Here is a 16156-nt window from a genome sequence, read left to right on the forward strand (position 1 = left end):
GACAGGGCCACCGAGAGCATTCCCGGGCTCCGAGAAAATATTAATTTCGGGACCCCATAAAGCCCTAACTATTAGAGATAACTATACATTTTAAGGGTGAAGTATATCTCGTTGGTTCCGAATAAGGCCCCCGAGGCGGCATGGGTCCCGGTTATTCGTACCGGATTCCCCACTCTCTTGTTGGGTCTGAAGATTGACATTAAGTTTCTTGGTCGATATCACGCACAGGCGAATTAGTTTTGTGGAGTCTCACACCAACGATAGAATAGCCGACGAGGTTATTTTAGGACCGAAATGACTCGCACTACATTTAGTATCATTGAATGCCATTCCATGGTCAATAGCCCAAGAAGCCAAGGCGGATAGGTCAGCATGAAGGTTAGAAGATTCGTGGATTGTTGACACCGGAGACGCCATCTTTGAGTCGTCAGCAAAGAAATAGATACGAGCGAATTTTACCACAGCAGGCATGGAATTTATATAGACCACAAACACAATTGGCCCTAGCACACTGCCCTAAGGCACGCCACTGAAGGAAGTGCAAGGGCTGGAGAAATGGCCCCGTAAGACCATTAAGTGATTCCTATCCTATCAGTAAGCGAATCAAGCGCCAAACCCCCAACACAAGCACTCGCTAATGGGGCGATAAGAGCCCGATGGGAAATTGTATCAAGGCCTAACTTAATTCAAAATAGATCATTAGTAGCAGTTAAAAGATTGGGGGACCTAAGGCCATGTTGGGATCGATGGATGGATGGATGAGATCAGTTTTTTCAAGATGAGAACGCAATGCGGAGTCAGTCAATCTCTCACTAATTCGGGCCAAATGACAGATATTGGCTATTGGGCGATAATTATTAGGCTCATTTCTAAGGCCTGATTTTAATATGGGGGTAATGTTCACTTGCTTTCAAATTTTGGGGGAAATACCCGCATCAAAACTCAAATTTATCATTCTTGTTCCAGAGATGAAGCGAGAGATTTCAGCAGGTGCTTGGTAAGAAATTAAGTGCAAGTAGTTGTTTATGAACATCTACAATGGTGCTTGTGAAGGTAGTCAGTGTGGGAGCAGTAAGAGGCCCACTCGACCCAGTATTAGACGTTGATTTGGAAAACACAGTAATGAAATGGTCATTCAGAATCTGGGACATAGCGGTAAGGTCAGAGCACCACCTGGAGCCTTCATTTCAGTAATACTAAATTTAGACTTCCGTAAACTATTCACATGAATGTAGAACAACTTGGGGTTTCTTGAGATCTGACTAGTTAAATTATCGCTTGAATTTCCGAGAGGCATTTGTGGTGGAATTGCCGGCTTTTTTATAGGAGTCATATGCAGCATCGATGTGGGCAGGAGTCGAATGGCGAACGAAGCGACGCCACACAGTAGATTTATGCTTTCGGTATTTGTCAAATCGTCGAGGGGTGACTCGCACGAAAAGGAATCAAAAGCTCAATCCCCTGATGGAGTACATTTAATAGGGTTGAACAGCAAGTTTCAATGTCGTTACTGAAGAGTTCAGCCACCTAGATACATAATATTGAATGAGGTATAACCCCCACAGAAGAAGTCTCTAGAAATCCGAGGGGTTGGACCTCCAGGTCGTTGATAGGAGAGTGAGAAGCGTAAGACGTTATGATCAGACAGAAAATAGTCGAGGTGGGGTCGAAGTATGTGAATGTTAAGAGAGGGTTGAGAAGGGGGTGAAAATTTAGTAGAGTCAAAGGTAGAACCAAGGGGGGTCTGGACCCGGAAACCCCCCCTTGTCTACGCCACTGTCCCCAACGGTGGGAGTTGTATGACATCGTGGACCACGTTTTCCTCAATTGTAAAGATCAAATCCAGGATGCTCGGTCTCTGGAAGAGATACCTCATACGGGTGTACTCGTGGACATGTTGTATCAGGTTATTCTTAACCTACCCTAACCTAACCTAAACACTTAGTTTTAAAAGAAGAAACTATTCCATTTTCACACCAATTTTCAAACGCCTGTGTGACCCTTTAACCTAAACTAAAAGTGTATAGGTTTTTATCATGCCGCATACAGTCTTTTAGGAGCGTATTGCCCCCCCCCTTATAAACTCCCATGTGGAGGCCGCCACAGTCGTACTACCTATGCCTCCACTATTGAAATTTCTTTCCCCTAATGAGTCCCCTCCCCAGGTAGTCAAGCTTTGGATTCCCCCGAGATTCCCCCAATAATATTATCCGTAAAAGAATCTATAGAATACGCTCTTTCGCAACAGGGCGGCTCCAGGGACCAGATGAGCTCAGACCCTTTAACCTAAACTTGTATGGAGAAATGGGAGCATACACAGATCAGAAAAAATAAAGAACAGCTATCTCGTACCTTTCCTTGTACTAAATTGTCGTAACCCTTCACTAGGGGGTGGGAAGAGATCAACTGGAATGGGCGCTTAAATATAACATCTTCAAGGAAACCGCTAAGAAGTAATATTTATTAGAGCCAAGAACTGCAAGTTACTGTTTATATAGTGCTGGTTGAAATAATGGAAACTTTACGACGTCGTATTTTTGCTAAGCCTTAATATGTTAAAAAACGCTACCTGGTTTAATGGAATGAGCTTCCGTCCGTTGATTTTCTATACGATCTCATCTGGGTGACGTCACAATTTTACATAGCAACGCAGAACCCGTAATATTTTGATAAAAAACCACGGGATCGAGGCAACCTTATAGTTCCCTTTTTTACGAACCTTAAGGGGGGGGGGGGGCAGAATAACAAGAATGGATATAAGTGTTGGTGTATATAGCAATGAGCCTTCACACCATGCGGCCCAGATTAAAAATGAAACAAATGGAAAATTAACAAACACTAATAGCGAACAATGCAATAAAATGAAAACACGGGAAGAGTCCTCTTATGGAGACTACTAAGAAGACCTCGCCGTGCTGCAACTTGGAATGGACAGGTGAAGAGGATGTGCTCCGCGGTATCTACCGCCCGGCACTTCAAGCAAGAATCCGAGCTACTCGAATTAAAGTGGAAGAGAGTTGCTTTCGTGGGAAGGCGTCCGCAGCCGTGACGCGCCAAAAGAGTGTCATCCCGCCTGGGTAGCTGAAGCCTCATAATCTCTCGAGAGCCCGGATTACGCTTCGCCTCCCTGAGCGCGTAGGATCTGGCTCGGGCTGCCAGGAATCCCACCAAGCACTGGTAGCCGGGAGGAAAAAGTCCACCTTGGAGGGGTGCGGAAGACTGGTGACGCCCTCGAGACAATCCGCCGTTTTGTTGCCCACTACGCCGACGTGTGCCGGACACCAAAAAAGAGTCACTGAGTAGAAGTACCCGTCGCTCAAGTCATGAATAGCGGTGACTACCGGATAATTTGAACGCGTATGTAACATCGTAAGCGCACTTTTGGAGTCGGAGCAGAGGACTATTGAACTTGCAAGATGAGCGGAAGCATATGAAAGTGCCAATTGAATGGCCAACAGCTCTATCCTGTTGATGGGATGGCCGGGATCCACCAAAGACCGAGCACCGACCCCGATAGAGTTCGGGGCGAGAGACCCGTCAGTGTAAATAACCATTGCGTCTTTGGCGTAGATGTCAACTGTCGCAGCGCGTCCGAGCAGAGGTCACCTTTTCGAGTAGTTAGCCAACGGGAGATGACCGTCACCTTGGGAGGTTCTAAAGGAGGAGTGGACGTGGGAGGAAGATGACCCCTGGAGGAATGAAAGAGCCAGGATATATTGTGTTCCCTAGCCAAGTTCCACGCCCGGAGCAGAAAAGGAAGCCGATCCAGGGCGAATCGATGTTTCATGACCTCCAGTTGAGCCAGGTTGTTCCGCAGAAGAGAGGGATAAAAGGCCGGAGTATCCGCTGCGCCACATGGAGCAAGTGTATGGAGGTGCGACGAAAACTAAGCGGTGGAATTGCGGCCTCAGCTTCCATCAGGACAATGGACGTTTTTTTTTCAAAAGGTGGCGCTAGCTCTGCCGTGCAAAGCACAAAAGCATTAACGACCAAAACCAAAATATGGAGAAAACCTGCGAAATTCAAACTTTCTTTGCCTTAAGTTACCCCAACTTACTTCTTTCAAATTTATATAGTAGACTTGGATTTTTCAACTCAAATTATATTCTGGTTCTAAACAATTCACAGGCCAAAAGATTTTTCAGAAATATCATTAAAACCATGTCTTAAAACGCGAAAAAAATGCGTTTTGATTTGACTTTTAATGAAAATAAACACATTAATGCGTTTTTGGTTTGAAAATAATGCAAAAACCTAAAATAATGCGTTTTGCAACAAGTCATTTCTTTAAGAACAAAAATTTTAAATTCGAAAATTAGTTCAAAATTGAATTTAACGTATAAAATAAGGAGAAATAAAACCAAAATCTGTAAATCGAAAATTTGGTCGTTAATTCTTTGGTGCTTTGCACGGCAGAGCTGGTTTAGCGTTTTGGAAAGGATTGTCCTGCATAATCTTTTATTGGTCTACGAAATAAGAATAGTATATTCTTAATCCAAGTCGCAAAACAAAAAAATAGGCCTTATAATCGATTCGCTAACTTCTGAGAATTTGTTAAATAAAATAATAAACCATTGGTAGCCATTGCCGTAATCCGTTGGGAACAGCTGCTATGCTAGTATCATATGTAACATAATTACTCATAAGTATGCCACTAGCGCCATCCGTACCCTACGTAATATTTGACGTCATCGCATCTCAAATGCCGGGATGATAAACCGACGGCCATTATTTTAGTAAACAAACCGGTTTGAACAACCACGGCTTAGGAGCTAAAATGAACTACAATATAGTGCCAAGTTCTGTTAATGTAATTATTTTGCAAATTAATGAAGTTATCGGAGACTCACGTTCTAAAATAAATTTGCATTGTCAAATAAAAGAAGCGGGTTTATTGAAAAAAATAGTTGAAATTCAGGTTGAGCTTTTCTGGCGCATCTACAAGGTTGGAGTCTTTGTCTTTGCAGATTATTTTGAGCCTAGGCTTAACTCTTCTAGGCTTGATATGGGTTTTAATATCGCTGGTGCAACATCCCACTTCGACGAGTTGTTCCATTTTCGGAAAGCGATCACTTATTGATCAGTTTCCCCAACCTTTTATTTTTCTAAATTATTCATTATTTAACTTCATCCGCACAAACCGAGCGAGTTTATAAATTTCAATAAAGCTACATTGGGCTGACTAAAATTCCGACACAAAAAATTCCTTCTCAATTTAGAGCTTTTCCATTGGCTTAAATAAATATTTTAGTAGCCAATAGTATGACTCCCAACATTACTAGGATGAATAAAAAGGTTGAAATCTAACGTAGTACACCTTTTTACTGATTCGTGGTGAAACAAACCGTTAGTGAAGTAACTTATGAGTAATTATGTAACTGTAGTGATCAACAAAAGTTTCCGCTCCGGTGTAGTCCCGCAAGTTTAGAAGTATGCTACCATCACACCAATTCACAAGGCACGTACCAACCCAACGCACTACCGCCCAATAGTCAAAACCTGTCTACTTCCGAGGGTTGCAGAACGGCTGGCTGATGATCCGCTTCGAACCTTCTTGACTGACAACAATTTCCTACACCCTTCACAACACGGATTTCGCTCCAAACACTCTTGTACTTCGAATCTACTGATGGCTACCAATGACTGGACTCGATGGCTTGACTCTGGGTCCCCAGTAGATGTCATCTACTTGGACCTCAGCAAGGCTTTTGACACTATCCCCCACTCTGGCCTAATTGCGTCACTCGAAGAAGCTGGTGTGCAGGGCAATGCCTTAAAATGGCTGTGCGGTTTCATCACATGTCACCATCATGCTGTTGTCCTTAAGGGCTGTATTTCCGCACCGCTTACACCGACAAGTGTTGTCCCACAAAGATGCGTACTTGGACCCATTCTCCTTTCCATTTTCATAAACTCATTGCCCAGAGTCGTCCTCCATTCCCAGTCGTACCTCTTTGCTGAAGATACCAAACTCGCCCACCCTGTAGCTACGTCACAAGACCAACTATCCCTCCAAGAGGATCTTGACGCTGTGAGTGCACGGGCAAGGGACCACGGTATGACCTACAATGTCCTGAAAAGGCTGAAAAGTGGAGTAAACTACCTAGGTAGCAAAAATCTGCGCTTCAACTATACCATGAACGGCATGTCACTTTCCAAACCCGATTCACCCATCCGCGAACTTGGAGTATGGGTCGATTCATCACTCACCTTCTCCGATCACACGACAAAGGTTGTCAAGAAAATAAATTCTTTGACGGGCCTAACCAGGCGCTCCTTTTATTTTCGGTCCCCGCGCCTGATACGTACCCTATACCAGTGCTTCCTCAAATAAATTATGCCTCGGAGGTTTGGAGCCCGCAGATGGCTGGAGATAGAGACCAACTGACCATAGCCCACAACCGATTCACCAAGCTAACGAAAGGGCTCGAAACCGATACGCCTGAGATACGGAACTCCAAACTTACCATTGATGTGCCACTATTGCGACATACTATCAACGACCTTCTCCAACTCTGGAATATCTGGACTGGTAGCTCCATAGAAATCTCATAGGTAACTAGAATGCTGCCGCCTACGGCCGAGCTTGACGCCAGTTCACCTTGAACCTTCAGCCAATGAGAGCCCGTAGAGTGGTTCCGCCGAGGAGGATAATAATCCTCCTTGGATCCGCTACTATAGTGGGAGATAGGTGACGTCATTCTCTCTGGTGACATTAAATTCTTGGCAGAACCACTCTTTGAGCTCTGATTGGCTGAGATCTGGCTATCGTCTGCCACGGCGTTTGGCCCATTTGCCAGTTACACGGCAGCATTCTAGTTACCTATGAGATTTCTATGGGTAGCTCTGCCTTAAAGGCATATACTTTCTTCGATTTCGCCACTCTTCGAAAAACGAGAGGTCATAATGCCTAGATAGTCAAACCACATGTCCGTACTACCACCCGTCAATGGCACTTTTCCGTCCGTACAATTACCTTGTGGAATAAATTACCCAGCGATGTACTCCACTGCACCTCACGCCCGATGGCCCGACGCAACATTAGAAACCATCTCATAGACTCTCAGTAACCCCGCCCTGTTCCCATTTATCCCCTGTCTGTACCAGGGAGTAGTTCTACTCCAAGGTTCCTATAAGTACAAACGCACTATGGTTCTACTCCCTGTTTGTACTATTGCCTTCACATTTTTTCTTTTTTTCTCATGTTTAACGTATTTTTTTATTTGTTTTTTTTCTTCTTCTATATCATATTCTTGTCATATCTCCATAAGCCACAACCTGTAAGATTGCACAAAAGCTTACTGTAGCTTAGCAGTCTATTATGTATTTAAATAAATATATATGCTAGTATGTTTAATCGCTACTAAAATAAAAGCATTAAACTTTCGTTCACGCCCAGTCACCCAGTTATATCGAAAGGGGAGGAGCTATAGACGTCATAAGTTGCGTCATTATTATACTACTTCCTGAAATTTGTCGTGTCGACTCGACTGGTGTCGTGGCCGAGGCTTCGGCCAGTTGTAAATTTGTATCATAAAAGTAAAACAGATTCAATTTCATTATTGGAGAACGTTTTATTTTCAAGCGACTCAGTGGTAAGTTTGTTTTGATTATAATAAGTAAGTAGTTAGTTTAATGTATGACGGTAAAAATTAACTAGTATCAACTAGATCAATCCCGAGTTCCCAACTCCGAAACCGGACCATAATATCACCATCACCATATGCATGTTACGACCTAGGCTTATATGGTTTTCTGAGACTGTCTGAGTCATATTCATAGGAATCAAAGTACTTCTTTAGGATTAATAGTTGAATTGAGTAATCAATAATATATTGTATACTGTTGAAGTAGATCTAACCAATTTTTATTCCGAATATCTAAGCTTTTTATCTATTGCTTTTGAAGGTACAGGAACAGGTGAACTAATGGAAAATCATTAACTTTTCCTTATAGCCGTAACCAACATAAATAGCTCCTTTTCAACTGTCTAAAAGATGGCCAGCCCAAGGACACGTAGAGTTATGCAAGACCTTAGAACAAAAGATGACAATACTGTAAGATAAACAAGACATTTTACATTGTGAGGTTTAAATTTCCCTATTTGTTTATGTAGAGGTGCTTTGAATGTGGAGGTCATAACCCACAGTGGGTCAGTGTTTCCTATGGTATTTGGATATGTCTAGAATGTTCTGGAAAACATAGAAGTTTGGGTGTTCATTTAAGTTTTGTAAGATCCATAACGATGGATAAATGGAAAGACATAGAGTTAGAGAAAATGAAAGTGGGTGGTAATAGAAAAGCAAAAGAATTCCTAGAATCGCAGTCTGATTGGGATTCAAGTTTACCTTTATCCGAGAGATACAATACGAAAGCTGCTGCTTTATATCGTGATAAGGTACATTTACTCATTTCATAGTAATTAATTATAGTCCATCTTTTTAGAGTTTTGTTGTAAATTACAGATAGTGACAGAAGCCAAGGGGGAAACATGGTCGATTGAAACGTCTTCTGCCAGAAATTATTCCTCAAATGTCATTCCAAAATACAATAATAGCTCATCATACTCCAATTTACAATCCCTTGGATCTAGTTCTAGTTTAAAATCCTATGGACAGAGCGATTCCTCTAACCAAAATCTCAATAGCAGTAATTCCTACCAATCTGGATACCAAAGTTACCAAGATCAAGAGTATGTTGCAACGCAGAGAGACGGTTTCTTTAATAGAGTCCAAGAAGAGAATGCTAGTAGACCAGAGTAAGAAGTTTTTAACTATATATTACCCTTAGATTGTTTTAATTGGTTTTTCAATTTGTAGTGGTATTCCTCCCAATCAAGGAGGCAAATATTCCGGTTTTGGTTATACAATGGATCCTCCTCCTCGTAGTACTTCCCAAGAGTTTTTTGATGGTGCTTGGAACTCCTTTTCTTCGGTAGGTTTTTACTTTTCACATAATTACCCTAATAAACATTTTAACTATACTAGTGTATTTTTACAGGGGTTGTCACTATTTGCTACTAATGCCACCAAAATTGCGTCTAAAGCATCGGAAAATGTAATATTTCATTTGTTTCTTATGATGTTGTACTTTAATAATTTACCAAAATAATTATAGGCCGTAAAACTTGGCACAATTGCGTCCCAAAAAGTTGTAGAAATTACAGAAACAGTCAATGAGAAGGTAATTTATTTATATTCTATCGTATTTTCATTTGTGATAAAAATGTAGTAATAATCGGTTTGGTCACTTTGTGCACGGCCAACTTTGATCACGCGCGAACAGCTCGTTATTGAAGTTGGCCGTGCTTTGTGTTTATATATTACTATTTTATTTTGGAGTCTGCCATGTTGTTGAGTATTAGCGGTTCATATATTTACTAGCATTAATAAAAAATACAGTGATCTCTGTATTTTTAATTAAATTTTTTAAATTGTTGGATATTTGCTTTTTTATACTTTTTATTATACTATGAAGAAGTTGGGGTTGCTCCAGTGACATTTTGGTTAAAATTTTAAATTGTATTTTCTGACTTTATTATTATTATTGTACTGTTGTATTATATTTAATTTGTGTTAGTTATTTAAGTTAAATTTTACGCCATGCTACTTGAGTTCTGCATGTTTAAGCATGATTTCTGTTCAATATTAGGTTAAGGAAGGAACCCTAATTTCAGAAATACAGGGTCAGGTGACCACGATTGGAACTAAGGTACGTTTTACCAAACAATCTACTGAAATCATTTTCCAACCATTTAATATTAAAGCCTATTTAAACCATTTTTTGTTTGTTTTTGTATATTTTTGTTTTACGAAGGTTGCTGATGTGAGTCGTAAAGGTCTTCAAGATTTGTCCTCAGTTTTTGCTCAGAAAGCTACCACATTGGACTCGGCGGAAGGTGCCCCTTCAGAAAAGTCATCTCTGCTACTGACTTCACCAACCGGATCTACGGCCTCCGCAAAAATTAGGTCAGTAATCTATTTTCAATATGGTTGAAAGAGTCGGTGCAGAATGAATGCGTCTGTTTATTCAATTTTGTCATAACAATAACAGGCTATTCGTGACATTTCCTTTCATTCCTAAGTACATTGTCGCACTAAAATACTCCTACCTTTTTAGTATGATATGGTTGAGTAAACTTTAAAGTATTGCGCAATATAAAAAATGTACTACGCAGGCAGATTAAACTTTACAAGCCATAAGCTTTAGCCCCAAGAATGTCGCATCCATTTGGTAATTAATGTATTTTGCATTCTCCAAAGAATAAATTAGATTTCATTATTTAATATTGATGGAATTTTCATACCTCAATTTTTAAAGCATTGTTTAACAAAAAAAGGGGAAGGGAAGTAATCAAGCATTGAGTTTGCAAGTTATCTCCCCACTGGTTTAAGGGGTTTTCCCCCGAGCTCTTCGGTTGCCTCTTCCATAAAAACTTGTAGAGGCTAACGGAAATAGTTAGTGTAGGGAGTTGTTGGCTCGCGTGGCATGCAGGGCTTGCCACCACCCTCCTACGCATTGTAACCCGGCCACCTAAATTAAAGGCTTTAAAAGTCGACTTAGGCCTATGGTGGTGCCTTGGGTATTAGCCTAGCTGATTATTATTAAGCAGTGTTTAACAAAAAAGGGGAAGGGAAGTAATCAAGCAGTGTTTATCAAAAAAGGGGAAGGGAGGTAATCAAGCAGTGTTTAACAAAAAACGTGAAGGGAAGTAATAAAGATGAATGGAAGTAATCAAGCCGTGTTTAACAAAAAAAAAGTGAAGGAATATAATTAATAATTAAGTATTTATTTTTGTGGCCTTTTTTTTTAAAATATGACAATGCTTAATCAAAATAGGTTGTGGGGCCCAATTTTGTTCCTTTTAAGACTAAACTGGTAGAAGTAACAAGGGTGCCTCTATACCTTTAAGTTATTTTTGGTTAGCCCCTCTAACTGAAAGCCAATACGTTTCTATTTCCCAGAAAACAATAATGAGCAGAAAGAAAGAGAAAAAGAGTTCGCTTTTTGAAATATGATCATGTAGAACAAGTCTGCCGCCGAAACGCTATGAAAATTATTTTTACTACGTTTATACTTATTGGTGAAAGGCAAAACCTCGTATTTTACATTATTTACTTATTTTATCATTCTTTAATAATACGGTTTTGGGCGATTAAATACTTATATTAAGAATGTATTCGGGTTAACGGAGAATACGAAGCCGCAACTCTAACCTCTGTTTACTTGATCCCCGAAGATATTCCCCGCCCACACGAGGAGAGAGGAATCCCGGAAGGGGGGGGGGGTAGGAGGAATCACGTGGCCCTCATATTCTCCTTTAACCCGAATATATCCTGGCTTATATACATTGATGGAAATAAACTTAATTTTGGTTCAATTAATGTTATTTAAATTAATAGAAACACAGTATTTGCGCTATAGTATTTTCCAGAACCGTTGATTTTTTTGTTGGAAGAAAAAACCGAGGAAAACGTAGGTTATCGAGTTTTTGCTTTAATTGCAACATCTCGGTTGTTTTCATTGGCGAGTGTCTACCCCTCTTCCTATCCTTTCTCAACTGGCAGAGCGAAATTTTCGTCTCGTATTATTCAGGCGTAGCTTGAGGCGAAGGCTATCCAAGATTTGGATTATAATCGTACACTGTTGTGTACCCCCCCCCCCCCCCCCCCCAGTTTTCTGCCTGAAGTAGGGACTTCGTTGGAATAATACAGGACCATTTAAAAGATGTTTCCTTTTCAATGCCATCGGATCGTGCGCTTAATATTAGTCGCGAACTTAGTTCGGAATTATCAATTTTGCACGTTACACGCCAGATATTACGCTAAAATATCGAAATTAGCTTAATCCACGTTATGTTACCTTCAATGGTTGCCGCACGGAGTACCTTTTTCAACAGGTTAGAATTTCGTTGCTTGTTTGTACGTTAATGACGATAGTTTTACCATTGATTTGCCTGTTAAATGAGTGATTCCATACCGAGAATTTGAAATTTTCCATTTTGATCCAACTATTATATCAGTGGCGTAGCCCTGATTTTGTTTCGGGGGGTCGGGAGGCACACCATTGAAAAAAAAAGTAAAAAATAAAAATATTTGTACGTACGACCATACGTTTCGGGGGGGGGCATATGCCCCCTGTGCCCCCTGGCTACGCCACTGTATTATATTTACGTAAAACATTATTTTAATGACTAAAATAGTTGGTATTCATTGTTTTTGGAATAATATAAGAAAAATATCGTATATAAATTATATACTCAATATCGAATGATATATCTTGAATTACTCTTTAATATTGTTTGCTTTTCAAGTTTTAAGTTTAGTTTGTGAATTGAAGGCTTGAAATCCAATGTAGTGAGCAGATTAGAAAGGCTAATTAATGATAATTATCGTTGCTATTATTGTATTAAAATCATCCGCACCTGGATTTTCACTAATTTTCGGTGCTTTCGCCTTTTTTGGAGTAAACATTTCTCTAGATGTGTGGAAATTTCCGTCGTTTTGCAATCACCGTGTTCAATCTCTTATTAAGAGTCCAGTGCTTCGAGGAAATCGTGGTTTTTTTCCAAGCCCAAAACGCTGAAGATGTCGTTTTTTGATTGTTTTTAACAATTTGTATTGCAACTAAATCATTTTCATAATATATAAACTTTCCAACTAAATCATTTTCATAATATATAAACTATCCAACTAAATCATTTTCATAATATATAAACTATCCAACTAAATCATTTTCATAATATATAAACTTTCCAACTAAATCATTTTCATAATATATAAACTATCCAACTAAATCATTTTCATAATATATAAACTTAATTTGTTATTTATATAAAGAATATAATTATTAAATAAACAAATTATATAAATAATATAATTATTAAATTAACAAATTATATAAATAATATAATTATTAAATAAACAAATTATATAAATAATATAATTATTAAATTAACAAATTACATAAATAATATAATTATTAAAAAAACAAATTATATAAATAAACAAATTATATAAATAAACAAATTATATAAATAAACAAATTATATAAATAAACAAATTATATAAATAAACAAATTATATAAATAATATAATTATTAAATTAACAAATTATATAAATAATATAATTATTAAATTAACAAATTATATAAAGAATATAATTACTAAATACACAAATTATATAAAGAATATAATTACTAAATACACAAATTATATAAAGAATATAATTATTAAATAAACAAATTATATAAATAATATACTTATTAAATAAACAAATTATATAAATAATATAATTATTATTTTTGGCGGTTTTCGTATTCCATTCTGCATAATGTACCTCTGTACCCCCCCCCCTAGAGGTCCAGTTAAAAACTATACCACATTTTGTATTTTAACAGGATTAGTTTTGGCGAAACTATTGGTAATTTTAATTTTCCCTGTTTTTAATGTACCTGACGTTAGTTGGATAAACGGCACTTTCGGTTATTTGCTAAAAGGTATCGTAAGATTGTGTAACCGTAAAATCGAACTTTTTTCTCGATGTGTAAAGGTGTTTTTAATTTCCTCTTTTGAGTGTCGAAACCCCTTGACATTCGTTCGTTCGGCTCACTTCCGGAGCTTAGTCGGAGTAATAAGAAGCCGACGTGTAGGGGTAGACGCGTGTAAATTTTATTTGGGACTTTACCTCATTGAAACTGGGTAAATCGAGATAAAAAACACACCCACGGTGACTTCGAAGACCGGTTTCTAATATTGCGTTACATTCTCTTTGTTTTAGATTGCTATCCTTAAATATAGTCATTAGCTTCCTCCGGTCATTAACGGCGTATCCTTTCTAACTCACTGTCATGTTTATAACGTTGAAAATACCTTAATTTAACGTGACGCTCATCCTAACAACCTTCCCTTTACTGGAAAAAAATAAATTTACCTCCTTTCAACGGTTCTTTAGACGTACGCGTTGACGTTTACTTGAACTTCAATTTGCTATAATAACGCGTTTAACGTAGAAAATCGAAGTAGTCAGTGTGCAAAAAAAAATACCGAAAAAGGGAGGGGGAAGAAATATTTTTATCGTTTGCAGCGGATATAAATATAAAGTTTAAGTGGCGTGTCGAATTAGACGATTTAATTTATCGAGGAGATCCCTGCGATTGGCCGTGTCTTCTTGCATTTCTCCTCAGGCCCAGGGGAGTATCGCTGGAATGAGGGCTCTGGCAAAAGATGCCGCCATCAAAAAGACATAGAGAGGGGCCAAGTGAAAATATGATTAATGGAGGCAACTTTGGAGAGTTTAGTGGTCCGTGATTGCGGGCACCCTCTCGGACACTTTCGGCATTCCGAACATCGTGTCCTCCCCCCCCGCGTATCCCCCCGTTGGCCGGCGTAAAGCCTCATTGATTTGTGTCCGTGGTTGCGCTGGGATGAGGGACTCTCCGCTAATGCTAATTCAATCGGGATCTGGCCCGCGATGCTCCTAATTTGGTCCTCGATTTCCTGACACGTTACGTCCGCCCCTACTCGGCCTCTTCCAATCTCCTCCACTTCCTCTCCATCACTGCTCTTGGGCTTCTTTCCTTTTCGCTTTTTACCTTCGATCCGTTTTCCGTTCGTGTCAGTGGCGACTCGCATCTCCGAATTCCCACACTCATTAACTCGCGAGTAGCAAAAGGGATTGCCTTTTTCCTGCCCTATATACTCTCCACTGTGTCGTGGCCGACTCACTCGTTTTGGATAAGTATCACCATTCCTCAATGTCGTTTCCGGTGGTTCCTTACGCGCCGCACAAAATAACTACAGAAATTTAATAAAAAATAATTTTGCTAGTAGTGGGATTTAAAAATTGGCGTAAAACGATTCGGAAGTTTAAAAAGATTACACCACCATAGAAAGTGACAGAATCCATGGTTAAAACCGTTTTTTTAAATTAGTAAATTGGTTTACACTTTTTTTATCATAATTAAATGTTTTCTACTCGCAGGAGTACTTCATAAAGGTCGGGGAATTTAAAAATAGGTCTAAAACGATTGAAAAGTTTGTAGAAATCAGGGTTTGGCAATCACCAGCTAGTTTTTACCGGCTTAACCCACAAAAGAATCCATGGTTACAACTATTTTTTTATTATTAATTGGTTTTTTTGTAATATTTTTATCATAATTGTAATTTTTATATTCACGAGAGAGTAATACAAAAATCAAACTGTAACCGTAAACAAGGCTAGAAGAGTCATTCAAAACTGAAACTAAAAATGTGCTACTTTATATCCTGTGGTAATCACATAAAAATTCTTATTAGGACCTACGGTGGTTTTTAAAGGGCCACACCGGCGTTTGAAAAATTCGACCCGAATTTAGCACGTAATAGCAGATACGACTTACCTTGCGACCAATCATATTCTAGAAACTAGCGCGTGAAACAGGTCAAATTCAAACGTCGGTGTGGCCCTTTAAACCGGTTAAAACCATACTGGCTTTATTTTTACCAACCATAAAAGTTAAATTTAAATTTTATGAAATCGTGGAAGTTTTATGAAGGTAATTTGAAAGAATTAAGGTTTCTAAACTTTTTAATATTTGTGTGTGTTTTTTAATATAACCTGAAGAAATACCTTACTTTTTTATTTTTTGAAAAAACCCTATTTTTACCAACCATAAAAGTTAAATTTAAATTTTATGAAATCGTGGAAGTTTTATGAAGGTAATTTGAAAGAATTAAGGTTTCTAAACTTTTTAATATTTGTGTGTTTTTTTTAATATAACCTGAAGAAATACCTTACTAAAGTATAAGAATAATAATTAACTTTTGATAAAAGTGGAATATAAAGTTAAAAATGGTTTAATTTTACCTTTTAGGTCAAGGAAAAGTAGTGTTATTTGAATCTGAAAATATTTTGGAAATCCTGTCATAGAATAAAATAATAATAATCAGCTAGGCTAATATCCAAGTCACCACCTAAGGCCTAAGTCATCGTGCCACATTTCGGGGTAAGAGGGCGGGGGCACGTTTCCTCCCGCTGGCTACGCCACTGGTCGTTTAGAAACCAATATCACCTTGCGCTAGATTAGCAGGTTTTTAAGAAGTATATTTTATTAGTACTTTTACAATGCGCTCGAGTGTTTTAAATAGGTTAAAACCGAGTTTGAATGATATTGGGG

The 16156-nt window shown here is 38.6% G+C and overlaps 1 protein-coding gene across 3 annotated transcripts in view; it reads left to right on the top strand.

Annotated features, from left to right (window-relative positions):
* Positions 1-7374: 7374 nt before the first annotated feature.
* ArfGAP1 (ADP-ribosylation factor GTPase-activating protein 1) overlaps positions 7375-16156 on the top strand; it is a 70603-nt gene continuing 61821 nt past the window's right edge. For 2 of the 3 annotated variants that reach the window (XM_090181267.1, XM_090181269.1), the window contains exons 1-9: positions 7375-7595; positions 7957-8057; positions 8117-8398; positions 8466-8758; positions 8820-8934; positions 9001-9057; positions 9118-9183; positions 9652-9711; positions 9817-9968. In XM_090181267.1, coding sequence (XP_090037393.1) covers positions 7998-8057; positions 8117-8398; positions 8466-8758; positions 8820-8934; positions 9001-9057; positions 9118-9183; positions 9652-9711; positions 9817-9968 — 1085 coding nt within the window. In that variant the 5' untranslated portion in view covers positions 7375-7595; positions 7957-7997. Of the gene's footprint in view, positions 7620-7956; positions 8058-8116; positions 8399-8465; positions 8759-8819; positions 8935-9000; positions 9058-9117; positions 9184-9651; positions 9712-9816; positions 9969-16156 lie in introns of all 3 variants that reach the window. The other variant, XM_090181268.1, reaches the window with a different exon arrangement.

Source organism: Leiobunum rupestre, chromosome 7 (genome assembly GCF_980474605.1).
Source record: "Leiobunum rupestre chromosome 7, qqLeiRupe1.1.hap1, whole genome shotgun sequence".
In the NCBI taxonomy this organism is placed as follows: domain Eukaryota; kingdom Metazoa; phylum Arthropoda; class Arachnida; order Opiliones; family Sclerosomatidae; genus Leiobunum; species Leiobunum rupestre.